This window comes from Macaca nemestrina, chromosome 1 (genome assembly GCF_043159975.1).
Source record: "Macaca nemestrina isolate mMacNem1 chromosome 1, mMacNem.hap1, whole genome shotgun sequence".
NCBI classification, from domain to species: Eukaryota; Metazoa; Chordata; class Mammalia; order Primates; family Cercopithecidae; genus Macaca; species Macaca nemestrina.
In genome coordinates, this window is record NC_092125.1 from 100,413,915 (window position 1) to 100,428,394 (window position 14,480).

A 14,480-nucleotide genomic window follows, 5' to 3' on the forward strand; every position below is an offset into this window, starting at 1 on the left:
AGACAGAGTACCTGGGAAAATTCTCATCTAAGTACAAGGTAGAAAATGCATAGAAATAAACAAAGTCCACGGAAACAAGCTACTGGGAAACACTTAGCAACACTACGGGGAATTGGATTGACAGGTTGTATTTAGTCCTGAGAAGACTTTCTGAGGAGGAGGAGACTCAAGTCAAGCACTGAAAAAAGAGAGGAACATCTCTTGTTCTAAAAAAATGTGTGGGGACAGTCAGGTTTGAAGCTGTTTGATGACTTGTGAAAAGAGTTCGTGAAACATGCAGACAAGAGCAACAGGGAGAAAGTAAACACTTATGTTACGTTGGAGCAGAGAGCATTGTCTTGTTTGGCAACCCAGAAAGAAAGATCTTTAAAGAGACAATCGAAACTGTGGTTTAAACAAAGTGGAAGAGGTTGAAAAATTTGTTTCAGGTAAACAAAATCTGAAACTGTAATCTAAAAGAAAATTCCTTTCAAATTTAACTATGCATTTCCTATTTCTTTAGCCTAGTTTTTCTCTAACACTTACGTGCTAGGTCACTAGGAAATCTTTTTCAAACTTATCCCAGGTGTCTTTTCTTCCATTTTTTTCATCCCTATTTAGTCGTGTATATATGTGTGTGTGTGTACATGTATATATATTTATATTTAATAATATATATTTATTATATATAATATATATTTATATTTAATGTATATATTTATATTTATATTATATATTTATAGACTCACTGCCATGCATGAAATTGTTTTCTTATTGTGTTTTTCTATCTATATCTATAGGTGAACAGTCATCCCCAATAACTTGGCATCTGTCCACGAACAGAATCCTTATTATCTTCTTAGAGGATTCACCTGCCGAAAGCATTGGGCACTGATGTCTTCTGACTAATTGACCTAAGTCTCTGTATTTTCGATCCATTTATTTATCCAATGAAGAGAGAGAACCACACAGTGGTAGGGGAGTTTGTTTTCCAGGGTTTCTCCCGCTTTCATGAACACAAGCTCACCCTCTTTGTGGTATTTCTTACCTTGTATCTGTTAACCCTGGCTGGCAATGCCATAATTGTGACAATTATCAGCATTGATCGTCACCTTCACACCCCCATGTACTTCTTTCTTAGTGTGCTTTCGGCTTCAGAGACTGTCTACACGTTAGTCATTGTACCATGGATGCTCTCCAGTCTCTTAAGTCGAAGCAAACCTATCTCTTTGGCTGGCTGTGCCACCCAGATGTTTTTTTTTATTACCTTGGCCATCAACAACTGCTTTCTGCTCACAGCCATGGGATATGATCGCTGTGTGGCCATCTGTAACCCTTTGAGGTACAAGATCATCATGAACAAGAAAATGTGTGCCCAGCAGGTATGTGGGGCCTGCAGCGTTGGGCTGCTCATGGCCATAGTTCAGATTTCATCTGTGTTCAGGCTGCCTTTTTGTGATAAAGAGGTGGCCCATTATTTCTGTGATATCCGCCCAGTTATGAAACTTTCCTGTGTTGATACCACTCTACATGACCTAATTAATTTTGTTGTTAGTTCCTTGGTTATTGTGGTGCCCCTGGGTTTGGTCTTCATCTCCTACATCCTCATCATCTCTACCATCCTCAAGGTCACCTCTCCTGAGTGCCGGAAAAAGGCTTTTGCAACTTGTGCCTCCCACCTCACTGTGGTCATCATCCACTATGGCTGTGCCTCCATTGCCTACCTCAAGCCCAAGTCAGAGAACACCAGCGATCAGGACCAGCTAATTTCAGTGACATACACCGTCTTTACTCCACTACTTAATCCTGTTGTGTACACTTTGAGGAACAAGGAGGTCAAGAATGCCATTCACCGTGCTATTGGCAAAAAACCTTTTGCCTAGAATCCTTGTCAGTTTGACATATAGTCAATCATAGCCTGGGTATTTTTGTAAGCTCATGAAAATTGAATCCTATCATTCATCCTCTAGCCAAAGAGAGTTGCAAAATTTGGTGGTAATGCGGCATTAAGAAACCAAGAGTCCCCATGATTTGACTTTGTTTTCACCATCATTCTCCTATACCTTCTACTAACTGCACAGGTTACCACCAGGGGAGTGGTCAGTTGCTGCTCACAGGTGCAAAGCTGTAGGGAATTGCAAGCAAGGAGTAGCTGATTGCTATCAGTTTGTTGAAAGCAGAAAAGAGGGTGGTTGCATAACACCTATTTGAAGTACTAGGTTGACAGGTCAACCTAAATGTCATGTAGATATTGAGCTCTAAAACTTTAAAGAGGACATAGTTGGTGCACAGGATGTGTTCAAAACACGGTCGAAACCACTTTCCCACTTATCATCACTTTCTACTTTGAGCATTGACAACAGTAGCAGATCTTGACATTCCAGAAAAAATATTATAGGCTTTAAATATTCTCATCTGCCTTGGAGACCCATGAAATTGTTTTCCAATTTTGTTGAGGTTCACATTAGAATTACTTCGTCGGTGAGCCTCTGTTACTAGTAAGCAACACGGTCACATCCAGCCTCTGAATTTTGCTGCGCTTATATATGCTTTCTGTGGGAGTAACACATGCTATACTGAATTCACAAGTATAGGGATATCTGATATCTGAGGATTTTTTTTGTAATTGAGTTTATTTTTATCACCTTCCAGCTAACTCTTGCTGACTTAGATCTGGAAATTAGCCCATGATTTTCATTCTTCTCTGTATAGAACATAATCTGATCCACGCCTTGCCTTTACCCTTTTCATTTCTACATGGAAGTCCATGCCTTGCCTTTACCCTTTTCATGGAAATCCATGCTACAAGGCAATATATGCCTTGCCTTTACCCTTGTCATTTCTACATGGATGAACTTATTTTCTGTGTATAGTTAGGTACCTAGTTTAAACTCTAAGTTTAAATACAGTTCTAAACAAGAGTCTGGGAGTTTATTGCCTTCTAAAGGAAAAAGTTATTTTGATCTGTGAGAAGGATTAAGATTTTAGAATTATTTGGCCTGGAGGAAAAAAAAAAGACAGAACTTGCCATATGCCTTCTGGTCCATAAAGGGCTGATGAAAAAAGAATCAAACTGTATCTGTCACCTACCAAAACTGTCCAAGTGTCCCCATTGAAAATGCATTGAAAGTGCCTGTAAAACAAAGGACCTGGGAATCCCTAAGGGTGGAAGGCCCAAGAAGGGAAACCTTCATGTTTATGAAACATTGCCTGAAACAGTAAAAGATTTGCTCCTTCAGAGCACTACCTGCAGGAGGGCAAGCCAAGTGGGTATAATGAGAAACCTCCAGGGCAGCTTATCTTTGCCTTTATCTAGGTGATTTCCGGGGACACCTCTGAGTCCTTTCTGCAGTGAGTACCAAGGAAAAACTCTCACAACCCTGCTCCTGTGAAAACCCCTTTTGAGACTCCCTCTTTGGGGTTCCTGCTCACTACATTATCCCACTTCTGAAAGCCTCTCCCCGTAGTAACATCAGTTTTAGATTGCTGAATGTGAGTGCACAGAACCCCATAGGACCGCCCACAGTGGTACAGGGCTCTGTAAGATTGGTGCCCAGTACTGAAAGTAGTGTGTTCCCCTGAGTTCCTGTAGTTTGGCACTGCAGAAAATTATGGTGCAATTCACCCAAAATAATTTTTGCGACAATAAATCATGTATATTGAAATCCTACTTATCCCTTGTCTTTTTAAAGTATAATTTACACTATCGTAACAGAGCCAGAAACAGAAAACAAAATCAATGCATTTAATTTCGAAGAGTATGTGATTATCATAAAACACAAATCATGACCAAAGAGAATGAGACTTAAGCCTACACCTTGGGCTTAGTTACCACATATCCATTATCATCATGAGTCAGGGTGTGTGGATTCAGGAGTCTGCCACTGTAACAGGAGTCACACATCTCCTTTAGAGGGAGCACATGATCCCACAAAAACACATCCCATATCTGCCCAACAAAGGATTGATTTTCATCAAAATGTCCCCCAAAGGAATCCTGCTCTCGTCCCAGGATTATCTTAGCCTCTGCCCCCACAGAGTACCCCTTCCATACACTCTTCCTTCCCACCAGCTTCCCATTTACCCAGAGCAATTCCAGAGGCAAACTCCCAGCTCACACTAACATGGGTTGGAGCACAAGGAGATCGAGGGCAGGGAGTGGGAGCATTGAAAGTGACCACGGCATTTCCAATGTACAGCAGATACATTCCCGTTTTGTTGACAAGGAGAAGCAGCTCATTGTCCCGGGACCGAGTGCCGTAGAAGAGGCTGGACGGGCAGGTGAAGTCTGTGAAGGTTTTCAGGCACAGCGTGAAGTTCTGCAGGGCCTTCTTCACCTTGCGGACAGGGACACATAGACTGTAACTGATTCTTGAGGGAAAATAAATGCTTTCCCTCACACGTCTGTGGGGGAAAAGATAATGTAAAAAAATTTAGTGAACTCGGATTTGCTCTCACTGTGGACCTTAGGCTGGCTCCTAACAGAGTGGTTAGCATGCTAGAGTTTGCAAAGTGCCTGTAAGTGCATTATGCCAATATTTTGTGTAAGCAAAATACCAGTGTTAAAAAGTCGTATTTTGGTCCACTTGTCCTCTTAGAAGGATAAGTTAAAGATGTTCTGTATCAACTCCCAGTTCCATCTTACTTGAAGATTTGATCAGGATAAAATAGCAAACACCAGTCACAGAAAACGAAACATACCTAACTCATTGAGTGTCATGGGTAGTATTCCATTCTCCCACCACTGATCAGATTCTGAGATTCTCCCATGGCACAGCTGTGGCTGAAGTTAGACAGACTTTTAATGGCTCATCTTGATCCCTGGCTTGGCAATGATGAACCAACACTTGTGGTCAGTGCAAAGTCTGAGGAATAGAATAGTGTGCAAACCACATGGCCCAGACCATGATAGTATCCTTGCCTTCTTCTCCATTCCATGTGCTCGAGTATGCCAATTCAGGCAGTACCGGTTTTCCACTGTTTGTTTACCTGCCCCCGCAACACTAGGATCATAGAATTACTTATCATTTACTTATTTCCTCTTAAGATCCATAAGAGAAGAGAAAGGTTTAATCATTGTAAAATCAACTATTTTTTTCTTGCTTAGGAAAGCAAATTTAACAAACACTATGGTCTAGAAAATAAATTAGAGAAAAATGACTAACTGAATTAAGGGAGACAAAACCTAGAAGCACTATGCAGTCTTGAATTGAGTTAGTTTTGCTTCATTGCAGGAAATGGAAAAACAGCATGAATTTCTATTTCCTTAGAGACAGGCCTTTTTTAGAATGCTCACCCTGGATGAAAAATAGTTAACAGAGCACTTAAGGAGAGCAAGCTAGGAAGAGATGACACACTTTAATAAAGAGAGAGAGAAAGAGAGGGAGAACTTTAGTCAGTACAACAGGAACTAGGAGGATGGAAAGGTAAACCATGCATTTGTACCCTGTGATCTAATTATCTACCTGCTTGTGATTTGTAAGCTTGTCAGTATACAAACCTGGAGCAAAATAGCATGCTTAGCCAGAAAGTGAGATTTTGAAAAACTCATTACTGATAGTAATGCTATAAAGAAATGGTGTCTCAAACTTGAGAAGATGAAGTTGTCCTTAGTGGCAGTAATAAAAAGGAAAAAAAAAATGGTACTGAAACGTTAAGGCTTTTTATGGCTAATAAAAAATAATTTTATAACATGTACACATCACAAAGTACATATTGCCTTTAATTGATCTCACCCAATCTTCATGAGAACTCTTTGCTAAATGGATGTTGTTTTCATTCCCACTGTGTAGATGGAGACACTGAGGATCAAAGTTCAGCAATTTCACAAAGATTATTCAATTCAGTTTGGTAGAAACTGGTTCTCTGATTTAAACTCCAACCTACTTTTTAGATTTCATATTTTCTCTCATGTTATCCAGACTAAGCACTTGAGAAAGATCAGAAACATATTGCCCCACCCGCTGTAACAAATTCTCTTTTCCAGCCAATACCGCATATCTCTTATTTCCTCAGTTGAGAGGTAATAACATTTCCATACAAGCAAAGCCAGTTCTCCTTTCTCCAGCCCTAAGAGTTCCTTATGTGAGGCATATCCTTATTTATCAGCATCTGTGGTGGTTCTAAAAATACGTCAAAAAATAGTTTTCTTCCCCTTGGGTGTGGTCTGACTCAATTCTTTTTTTTTTTTTTTTTTTAATTTTACTTTAAGTTCTGGAATACATGTGCAGAACATGCAGGTTTGTTACATAGGTATACATGTGTCATGGTACTTTGCTGCACCTATCAACCCGTCATCTAGGTTTTAAGCCCTCCATGCATTAGATATTTGTCCTAATGCTCTCCATCCCCTTGCATCCCACCCCCCAACAGGCCCTTTTGTGTGATGTTCCCCTCTCAGTGTCCATGTTTTCTCATTGTCCAACTCCCACTTATGAGTGAGAATATGCAGTGTTTGGCCTTCTGTTCCTGTGGTAGTTTGCTGAGAATGGTGGTTTCCAGCTTCATCCATGTCCCTACAAAGGACATGAACTCATTCTTTTTATCGCTGCATAGTATTCCATGGTGTATATGTGCCACATTTTCTTTACCCAGGCTATCATTGATGGATATTTGGGTTGGTTCCAAGTCTTTGCTATTGTGAACAGTGGCACAATAAACATACGTGTGCATGTGTCTTTATAGTAGAATGATTTATAATCCTTTGGGTATATACCCAGTAATGGGATTGCTGGGTCAAATGGTATTTCTGGTTCACCACACTGTCTTCCACAATGGTTGAGCTAATTTACACTCCCACCAACAGTGTAAAAAGCTTTCCTATTTGTCCACAGCCTCACCAGCATCTTTTGTTTCCTGACTTTTTAATAATTGCCATTCTAACTGGCATGAGATGGTATCTCATTGTGGTTTTGATTTGCATTTCTCTGACGACCAGTGGCGATGAGCTTTTTTTCATATGTTTGTTGGCCACATTAATGCCTTCTTTTGAGAAGTGTCTGTTCATATCCTTTACCCACTTTTTGATGGGGTTGTTGGATTTTTTCTTGTAAATTTGTTTAAGTTCTTTGTAGATTCTGGATATTAGACCTTTGTCAAATGCAAAAAATTTCCTCCCTTCTGTAGGTTGTCTCTTCACTCTGATGATAGTTCCTTTTGCTGTGCAGAAGCTCTTTAGTTTGATTAGGTACCACTTGTCAATTCTGGCTTTTGTTGCAATTGTTTTTGGTGTTTTAGCCATGAAGTCTTTGCCCCGCCTATGTCCTGAATGGTATTGCCTAGGTTTTCTTCTAGGATTTTTATGGTTTTGGGTTTTACATTTAAGTCTTTAATCCATCTTGAGTTAATTTTTGTATAAGGTGAAAGGAAGGGGTCCATTTTCAATTTTCTGCATATGGCTAGCCAATTTTCCCAGCACCATTTATTAAATTTGGAATCCCTTCTCTCCCGGCCCACGGGATAGTCGAAGCAGGCCGTGGAGGAGGGGGTGGGAATTTGGGGAACAAGAGATAGGAGAAATGGAGACAAGACAGTGCTCTGATCAAGTCTTCTTTAATGGCGGTAATGCAGTGCCTTATATACACTTGGAGGGAAAGGGGTTGGGCCAGAGGCGGAGATGATCTCATCGCAGAGGGCGTGACCAAGTAGGTATTGGTTTCTCTGGTCGAACGTCATGTTGCACCTGAGCTGTCAGGTAGTAATTTTTGCGGGCGCAGGAAAAATGGGTGAAGAAGAAGCAGGAAGAACGCCATCTTTTATGAGGTATTAATACAGGGAAAAAAGGCAAAGATAGGGAGAAGGTGTGGGGTGGAAATGAATATAGCTCAGGCGTCTTCAATCGTCAGCTACTACTCGCTATGGCCGGGGCGTGCAGCTCCGGACACCCTTCCTTATTGCTTGTTGTTTTTTTTTTTCAGGTTTGCTGAAGATCAGATGGTTGTAAATGTGTGGTGTTATTTCTGAGGTCTCTGTTCTGCTCCATTTGTCCATGTGTCTGTTTTGGTACCAGTACTATGCTGTTTAGGTTACTGTAGCCTTGTAGTACAGTTTGGAGACAGGTAGCGTGTTGCCTCCACCTTCGTTCTTTTTGCTTAGGATTGTCTTGGCTATACGGGCTCTTTTTTGGTTACATATGAAATTTGTAGTAGTTTTTTCTAATTCTGTGAAGAAAGTTCACTGGTAGATTGATGGGAATAGCATGTAATATATAAATTACTTTGGGCAGTATGGCCATTTTCATGATATTGATTCTATCCATGAGCAAGGAATGCTTTTCCATTTGTTAGTGTCCTCTCTTATTTCTTTTAGCAGTGGTTTGTAGTTCTCCTTGAGGAGGTCCTTCGTGTCCCTTGTAAGTTGTATTCCTAGGTATTTTATTCTCTTTGTAGCAATTGTGAATGGGAGCTCACTCATGATTTGGCTCTCTGCTTGTCTGTTGTTGGTGTACAGGAATGCTTGTGATTTTTTGCACATTGATTTTGTATCTTGAGACTTTGCTGAAGTTGCTTATCAGCTTATGGAGTTTTTGGACTGAGACAATGGGGTTTTCTAAATATACAATCATGTCATCTGCAAACACAGACAATTTGACTTTCTGTCTTCCTATTTGAATATGCTTTATTTCTTTCTCTTGCCTGATTGCCCTGGCCAGAATTTCCAATATTATGTTCAATAGGAGTGGTGAGAGAGGGCATCCTTGTTGTATGACAATTTTCAAAGGGAAAATTGCTTTTGCCCATTCAATACGATATTGGCTATGGGTTTGTCATAAGTAGCTCTTATTATTTTAAGATATGCTCCATCTATACCTAGTTTGTTGAGAGTTTTTAGCATGAAGGGACGTTGAATTTTATTGAAGGCCTTTTCTGCATCTATTGAGATATTCATGTGGTTTTTGTCATTGGTTCTGTTTACGTGATGGACTACATTTATTGATATTCATATGTTGAACCAGCTTTGCATCCCAGGGATGAAGCCAACTTGTTCATGTTGGATAAACTGTTTGATGTGCTGTTAGATTTGGTTTACCAGTATTTTATTGAGGATTTTCACATCAATGCTCATCAAGGATATTGGCCTGAAATTTCCTGGTTTTTTTTTTTGTTGTTGTTGTTGTTGTTGTTGTCGTCGTGTCTCTGCCAGGTTTTGGTATCAGGATGACGCTGGCCTCATAAAATGAGTTAGGGAAGAGCCCTTCTTTTTCTGTGGTTTGGAATAGTTTCAGAAGAAATAGTACCAGCTCCTATTTGTACCTTCGGTAGGATTTGGCTGTGAATCCATCTGGCCCTGGGCTTTTTCTGGTTGGTAGACTATTAATTACTGCCTCAATTTCAGAACTTGTTATTGGTCTATTCAGGGATAAGACTTCTTCCTGGTTTAGTCTTGGGAAGGTGTATGTGTCCAGAAATTTATGCATTTCTTCTATGTTTTCTAGTTTATTTGCTTAGAGGTGTTTATAGTATTCTCTGATGGCATTTTGTATTTCTGTGGAATCAGTGGTGATATCCCCTTTATCATTTTTTATTTTGTCTATTTGGTTCTCCTCTCTTTTCTTCTTTTTTAGTCTAACTAGCATTCTATTTTTTCATTTTTTCAAAGAACCAGCTACTGGATTCATTGATTTTTTTGAAGGGCTTTTCATGTCCCTATCTCCTTCACTTCTACTCTGATCTTAGTTATTTCTTGTCTTATGCTAGCTTTTGAATTTGTTATCTCTTGCTTCTCTATTTTTTTTCATTGTGACATTAGGGTGTCGATTTTAGATCTTTCCAGCTTTCTGTTGTGGGCATTTAGTGCTATAAATTTCCCAGTGCTTTAGCTGTGTCCCAGAGATTCTAATACATTGTCTCTTTGTCCTCATTGATTTCAAAGAACTTCTTTATTTGTGCCTTAACTTTGTTATGTACCCAGTAGTCATTCAGGAGCAGGTAGTTCATTTTCCATGTAGTTGCACCATTGTGGGAGTGTTTCTTAATTCTGAATTCTAATTTGATCTCACTGTGGTCTGAGAGACTGTCTGTTATGATTTCAGTTCTTTTGCACTTGCTGAGGCATGTTAATTTGCTGAATATCTGTGTTAATTTTCTGTCTCATTGATCTAATATTGACAGTGGGGTGTTAAAGTCTCCCATTATTATTGTGTGAACATCTAAATCTTTTTGTAGGTCTCTAAGAACTTGCTTTATGAATCTGGGTGCTCCTGTATTGAGTGCATATATATTTAGGATAGTTAGCTCTTCTTTTTGCATTGATCCCTTTACCATTACTTAATGCCCCTCTTTGTCTCTTTTGATCTTTGTTGGTTTAAAGTCTGTTTTATCAGAAACTAGCATTGCAACCTCTGCTTTTTTTTTTCCTTTCCATTTGCTTGGTAAATATTCCTCCATCCCTTTATTTTGAGCCTATGTGTGTCTTTGCACATGAGATCAGTCTCCCAACCAATGGGTCTTGACTTTTTATCCAGTTTGCCAGTCTGTGTCTTTTAGTTGGGGTATTTAGACCATTTACATTTAAGGTTAATATTGTTATGTGTGGATCTGATCCTGTCATCATCATGCTAACTGGTTATTTTGAACATTAGTTCAAATTGGCTTCAAACCTAATTACTTCACAGTGTCATTGGTCTTTATATTTTGGTGTTTTTGCAGTGGCTGGTACAGTTTTTCCTTTCCATATTTAGTGCTTCCTTCAGGAGCTCTTGTAATGCAGGCCTGGTGGTGACAAAATCCCTCAACATTTGCTTGTCTAGAAAGGATTTTACTTCTCCTTCACTTATGAAGCTTTTGCTGGATATAAAATTCTGGATTGAAAATTCTTTTCTTTAAGAATGTTGAATATTGGTCCCCACTCTCTTCTGGCTTGTAGGGTTTCTGTAGATAGATCTGCTGTCAGTCTGATGGGCTTCCCTTTATAGGTAACCTTACCTTTCTCTCTGGCTGCCCTTAACATTTTTTCCTTTGTTTCAACCTTGGAGAATCTGACAATTATGTGTATTGGGGTTGCAATTATTGAGGAGTATCTTGGTAGTGTTCTCTGTATTTCCTGAATTTGAATGTTGGCCCATCTTGCTTGATTGGAGAAGTTCTCCTGGATAATATCCTGAAGTATGTTTTCTAACTTGGTTCCATTCTCCCCGTCACTTTCAGGTACACCAATCAATTATAGGCTGGGTCTTTTTACATAGTTCTGTATTTCTTGGAGGCTTTGTCCATTCCTTTTCATTTTTTTTTTCTCTAATATTGGCTTCAAACCTTATTTCAGTAAGTTGATCTTCAATCTCTGATATCCTTTCTTCTACTTGACCAGTTCAGCTTTTGATACTTGTGTATGCTTTGCAAAGATCCCATGCTGTGTTTTTCAGCTCCATCAGGTCATTTATTTTCCTCTTTAAATTGGTTATTCTAGTTAACAGTTCCGGCAATATTTTATCAAGGTTCTTGGCTTTCTTGCATTGGGTTAGAACATGCTCCTTTAGCTCAGAGGAGTTTGTTATTATCCACCTTCCAAAGCCTACTTCTGTCAATTCATCAGTCTCATTCTCTATCCAGTTTTGTGCCCTTCCTGGAGAGGATTTGTGATCATTTGGAGGAGTAGAGGCACTCTGGTTTTTGGAATTTTCAGTGTCTTTGCATTGGTTTTTCCTCATCTTCATGGATTTGTCTACCTTTCATCTTTGAAGATGATGACTTTTGGATGGGATTTTTATGTGGGGGTCCTTTATGTTGATGTTGATGCTGTTGCTTTGTTTGTTAGTTTTTCTTCTAACCATCAGACCCCTCTTCTGTAGGTCTGTCTACTGCGGTTTGCTGGAGGTCCACTCCAGACACTGTTTGCCTGTGTATCACCAGTAGAGGCTGCAGAACAGCAAAGATTGCTGCTTGCTCCTTCCTCTGAAAGCTTCATCCCAGAGGGGCACTGACCTGATGCTGGGCTGACTCACTTCTGATGAATAGAATACCGCAGGAGTGAAGTATGTGATTTCTAAGATTATATTATGAAAAGACTGAGGCTTCTGTGCTGGGCACTTTCTCTCCCCATGTCAAATCACTCACCATTGCAGAAGCCAGCTGCCATGTTGCAAGCTGCTCTATGGAAAGACCCATGTGGCCAGGAACTAAGGGAGACTTATGGCCAATAGTAAGCAATAAAATTAGGCCTTCAATCCAATATCCTGTAAAGAGCTGGATCCTGACAGCAACCACGCAAGTGAGCTTGGAAGCAGATTCTTCTCCAGTCTAGCATTCAGATTAGACTACAACTATAGTTTATTGACTTTAACTTCATGAAAGATCTTCACTCAGAATCATTAGCCCTGCTGCTCTATATTTCTTGACCCACAGAAAACCTGAATTAATAAATATTTGTTGTTTCAAGCTGTTAAATTTTGTGGCAGATTGTTTTGGAACAATAGGTTACTTATATGCCACCCTTCATTCATAACTTTCTGAAACTGTAGCAGCAGCAGCAACAAAACCAACAATAGGTCTTATACTCTAGTTCTTTTGGGACATGGAGGAAACTTCCCAATTAGCTCATTAGCTCAGTTCTTACCTCATCATCACACCTCTCGAGAGAGTGGTAAGGAGAAGGATACTCAGGAGATGTCTCTCCATCACAATCTCCGTGGGTTTCCAGGAGTACTGAGGGGGATACCAGCAGTTATCACAGTGAAGCAACACTCACTGTTTGGCTTCTTATATTGTGTTCTCACAGGCAAGGCCTTTGTTCTAGCAACAAAAGACAAAGCTATAGATGGTAAATATTAACTGAACCAGGATATGGTTAAAAAACTAATTTGTTTACTTTTTGATCTACTGTTTTCATTATTGAATCTTTCCTTTCTCTTTTAATTGTTCTGTTTCCTACTGCACATCCCTTCCCCTTCAAAGAAAGGCCCTATGTTCTCCTGAAGGACATTTTATTACCGTATGTGCTTAAGGAAATTATGGCAGTCTATGTTAGGACTATAAGATAAGCATACTTGTGGACCGGCTGGAGGAATCAATTTCCAACACGTGTTTAGGGGCTTGGGTATCATCAGTAGACTAAGGACAATTAACTGATTTAGATGGTTGTGGAGTTCAACATAGTTGTGAGATGGAGACATCTTGGCTCGTGACAGAATGGAGATCTAGCTCTTGAGCTCTTGATGATGTAGTTGCCCAGTTCTCAATACAGGAGTTCCTGGTTGTTGGGAGTTAACGTGGTGCTCTTCACCTAGAATTGGGCCATAAGCTAGGAAATCAGGGACTCAAATAAGGTGTCTGTGAAGTTTGGGGATAAAAATATATGCATTAAAATGAAGACTGAAATTTAGCTACTTTGTATTATCCCAGAAATGTACAAAAATTTCTTTGAGGATTTTGATTTTTGCTTCTGGCATTTAGAGCCTACAAAATTTTGTTTGATAATATTCATGCTTAGTTTTCAAGTGCTTAATTTACAAGGTTTTAGTTAAGTGTTAACATCTTGATGTACTATAAAATATTTTTTAGATTAAGATATTTTTGACAATCAATATGGAAAAATTTTAGAAATAGAATACATACATAAACTTAAAATAAGATTGAATATTTATAGATACAGACATATGTACTAAAATATAAACATGCAAAGGAATAATCTATATACACTCAATATAGTAGTTACCTCCGAGGAAGGAGGAAGTAAGGAAGGGGAAAGGATGGAGGTGAATTTCTGACTATATCTATAAAAATAACTACTTATAAAAAAAGAGGTAAGAAACAATTATGACAATTATGTCATGGTGAATACATAGTATCTAATATATAGTTTTATAAGTTTTCTCTACTTTTTGAAAATTCAAAATTTTTATAATTGTTATTTTTAATTTTAATTTTAATCATCACATGGATTTCCTAAGTGATAATTTTTATGCTCCTCATTAACTTTTTTCTTTAAAACATAATTTTTTTGGCCCATGACACAGCCCTCAGGAGGTCCTGAGAACATGTGCCCCCTTCATTAATTTATATTTCAACATGAATATTCTTTATGATCTATAGCCTTAACCAATGACCTATTATGGACATATATGAAACAAATGTATGAATAAGCATAAAAACCACGTAAAGTGGTATAACAGTCAAAACCACCTTGCTGTGGCTAACTCTCCAAGTGGCTTAGTCATGAGCTGGCACTTCTGATCTCCACTAACAGACTTGCTCAACTAATATGCACTTGGATGTCTTTAGCAGGTTCCATATTAAAGGAACAAGGTCAAGAAACGGAGGCCCTTATCTGTCTCTTCCATTTTGAAGCCCACAGTGACCTTACGTAGGGAATTATGTCAGTTTTCTGAGAAGATAGTAGTCCTTCATATTCACTTTTTCCCAAGATCTGGAAACACAGATAGTAAGTATTTAGAGAGGCTGTACCCTCATGAAGACATAGAGCCTGTTTCCTTGTCTAACATGTTAGGCTTTCTCGGAGGAAAACAGGAAATGAGAAGTTACAGGAAGTGGTGCAGTCACAACACCTGA

At 39.1% G+C, this 14,480-nt stretch overlaps 1 protein-coding gene across 1 annotated transcript; it reads left to right on the forward strand.

The window, feature by feature from the left end:
- The first annotated feature begins 796 nt into the window (after positions 1–796).
- LOC105498139 (olfactory receptor 10J1-like) lies at positions 797–1,938 on the forward strand. Its single transcript, XM_011770014.2, has one exon. The coding sequence runs from the start codon at positions 930–932 to the stop codon at positions 1,860–1,862; it is 933 nt and encodes a 310-aa protein (XP_011768316.2). The 5' UTR covers positions 797–929; the 3' UTR covers positions 1,863–1,938.
- Positions 1,939–14,480: the final 12,542 nt, after the last annotated feature.

Excerpts from the sequence above, each read along its gene's own strand:
- LOC105498139 (XM_011770014.2), top strand. The coding sequence starts at position 930 with ATGAAGAGAGAGAACCACACAGTGGTAGGGGAGTTTGTTTTCCAGGGT.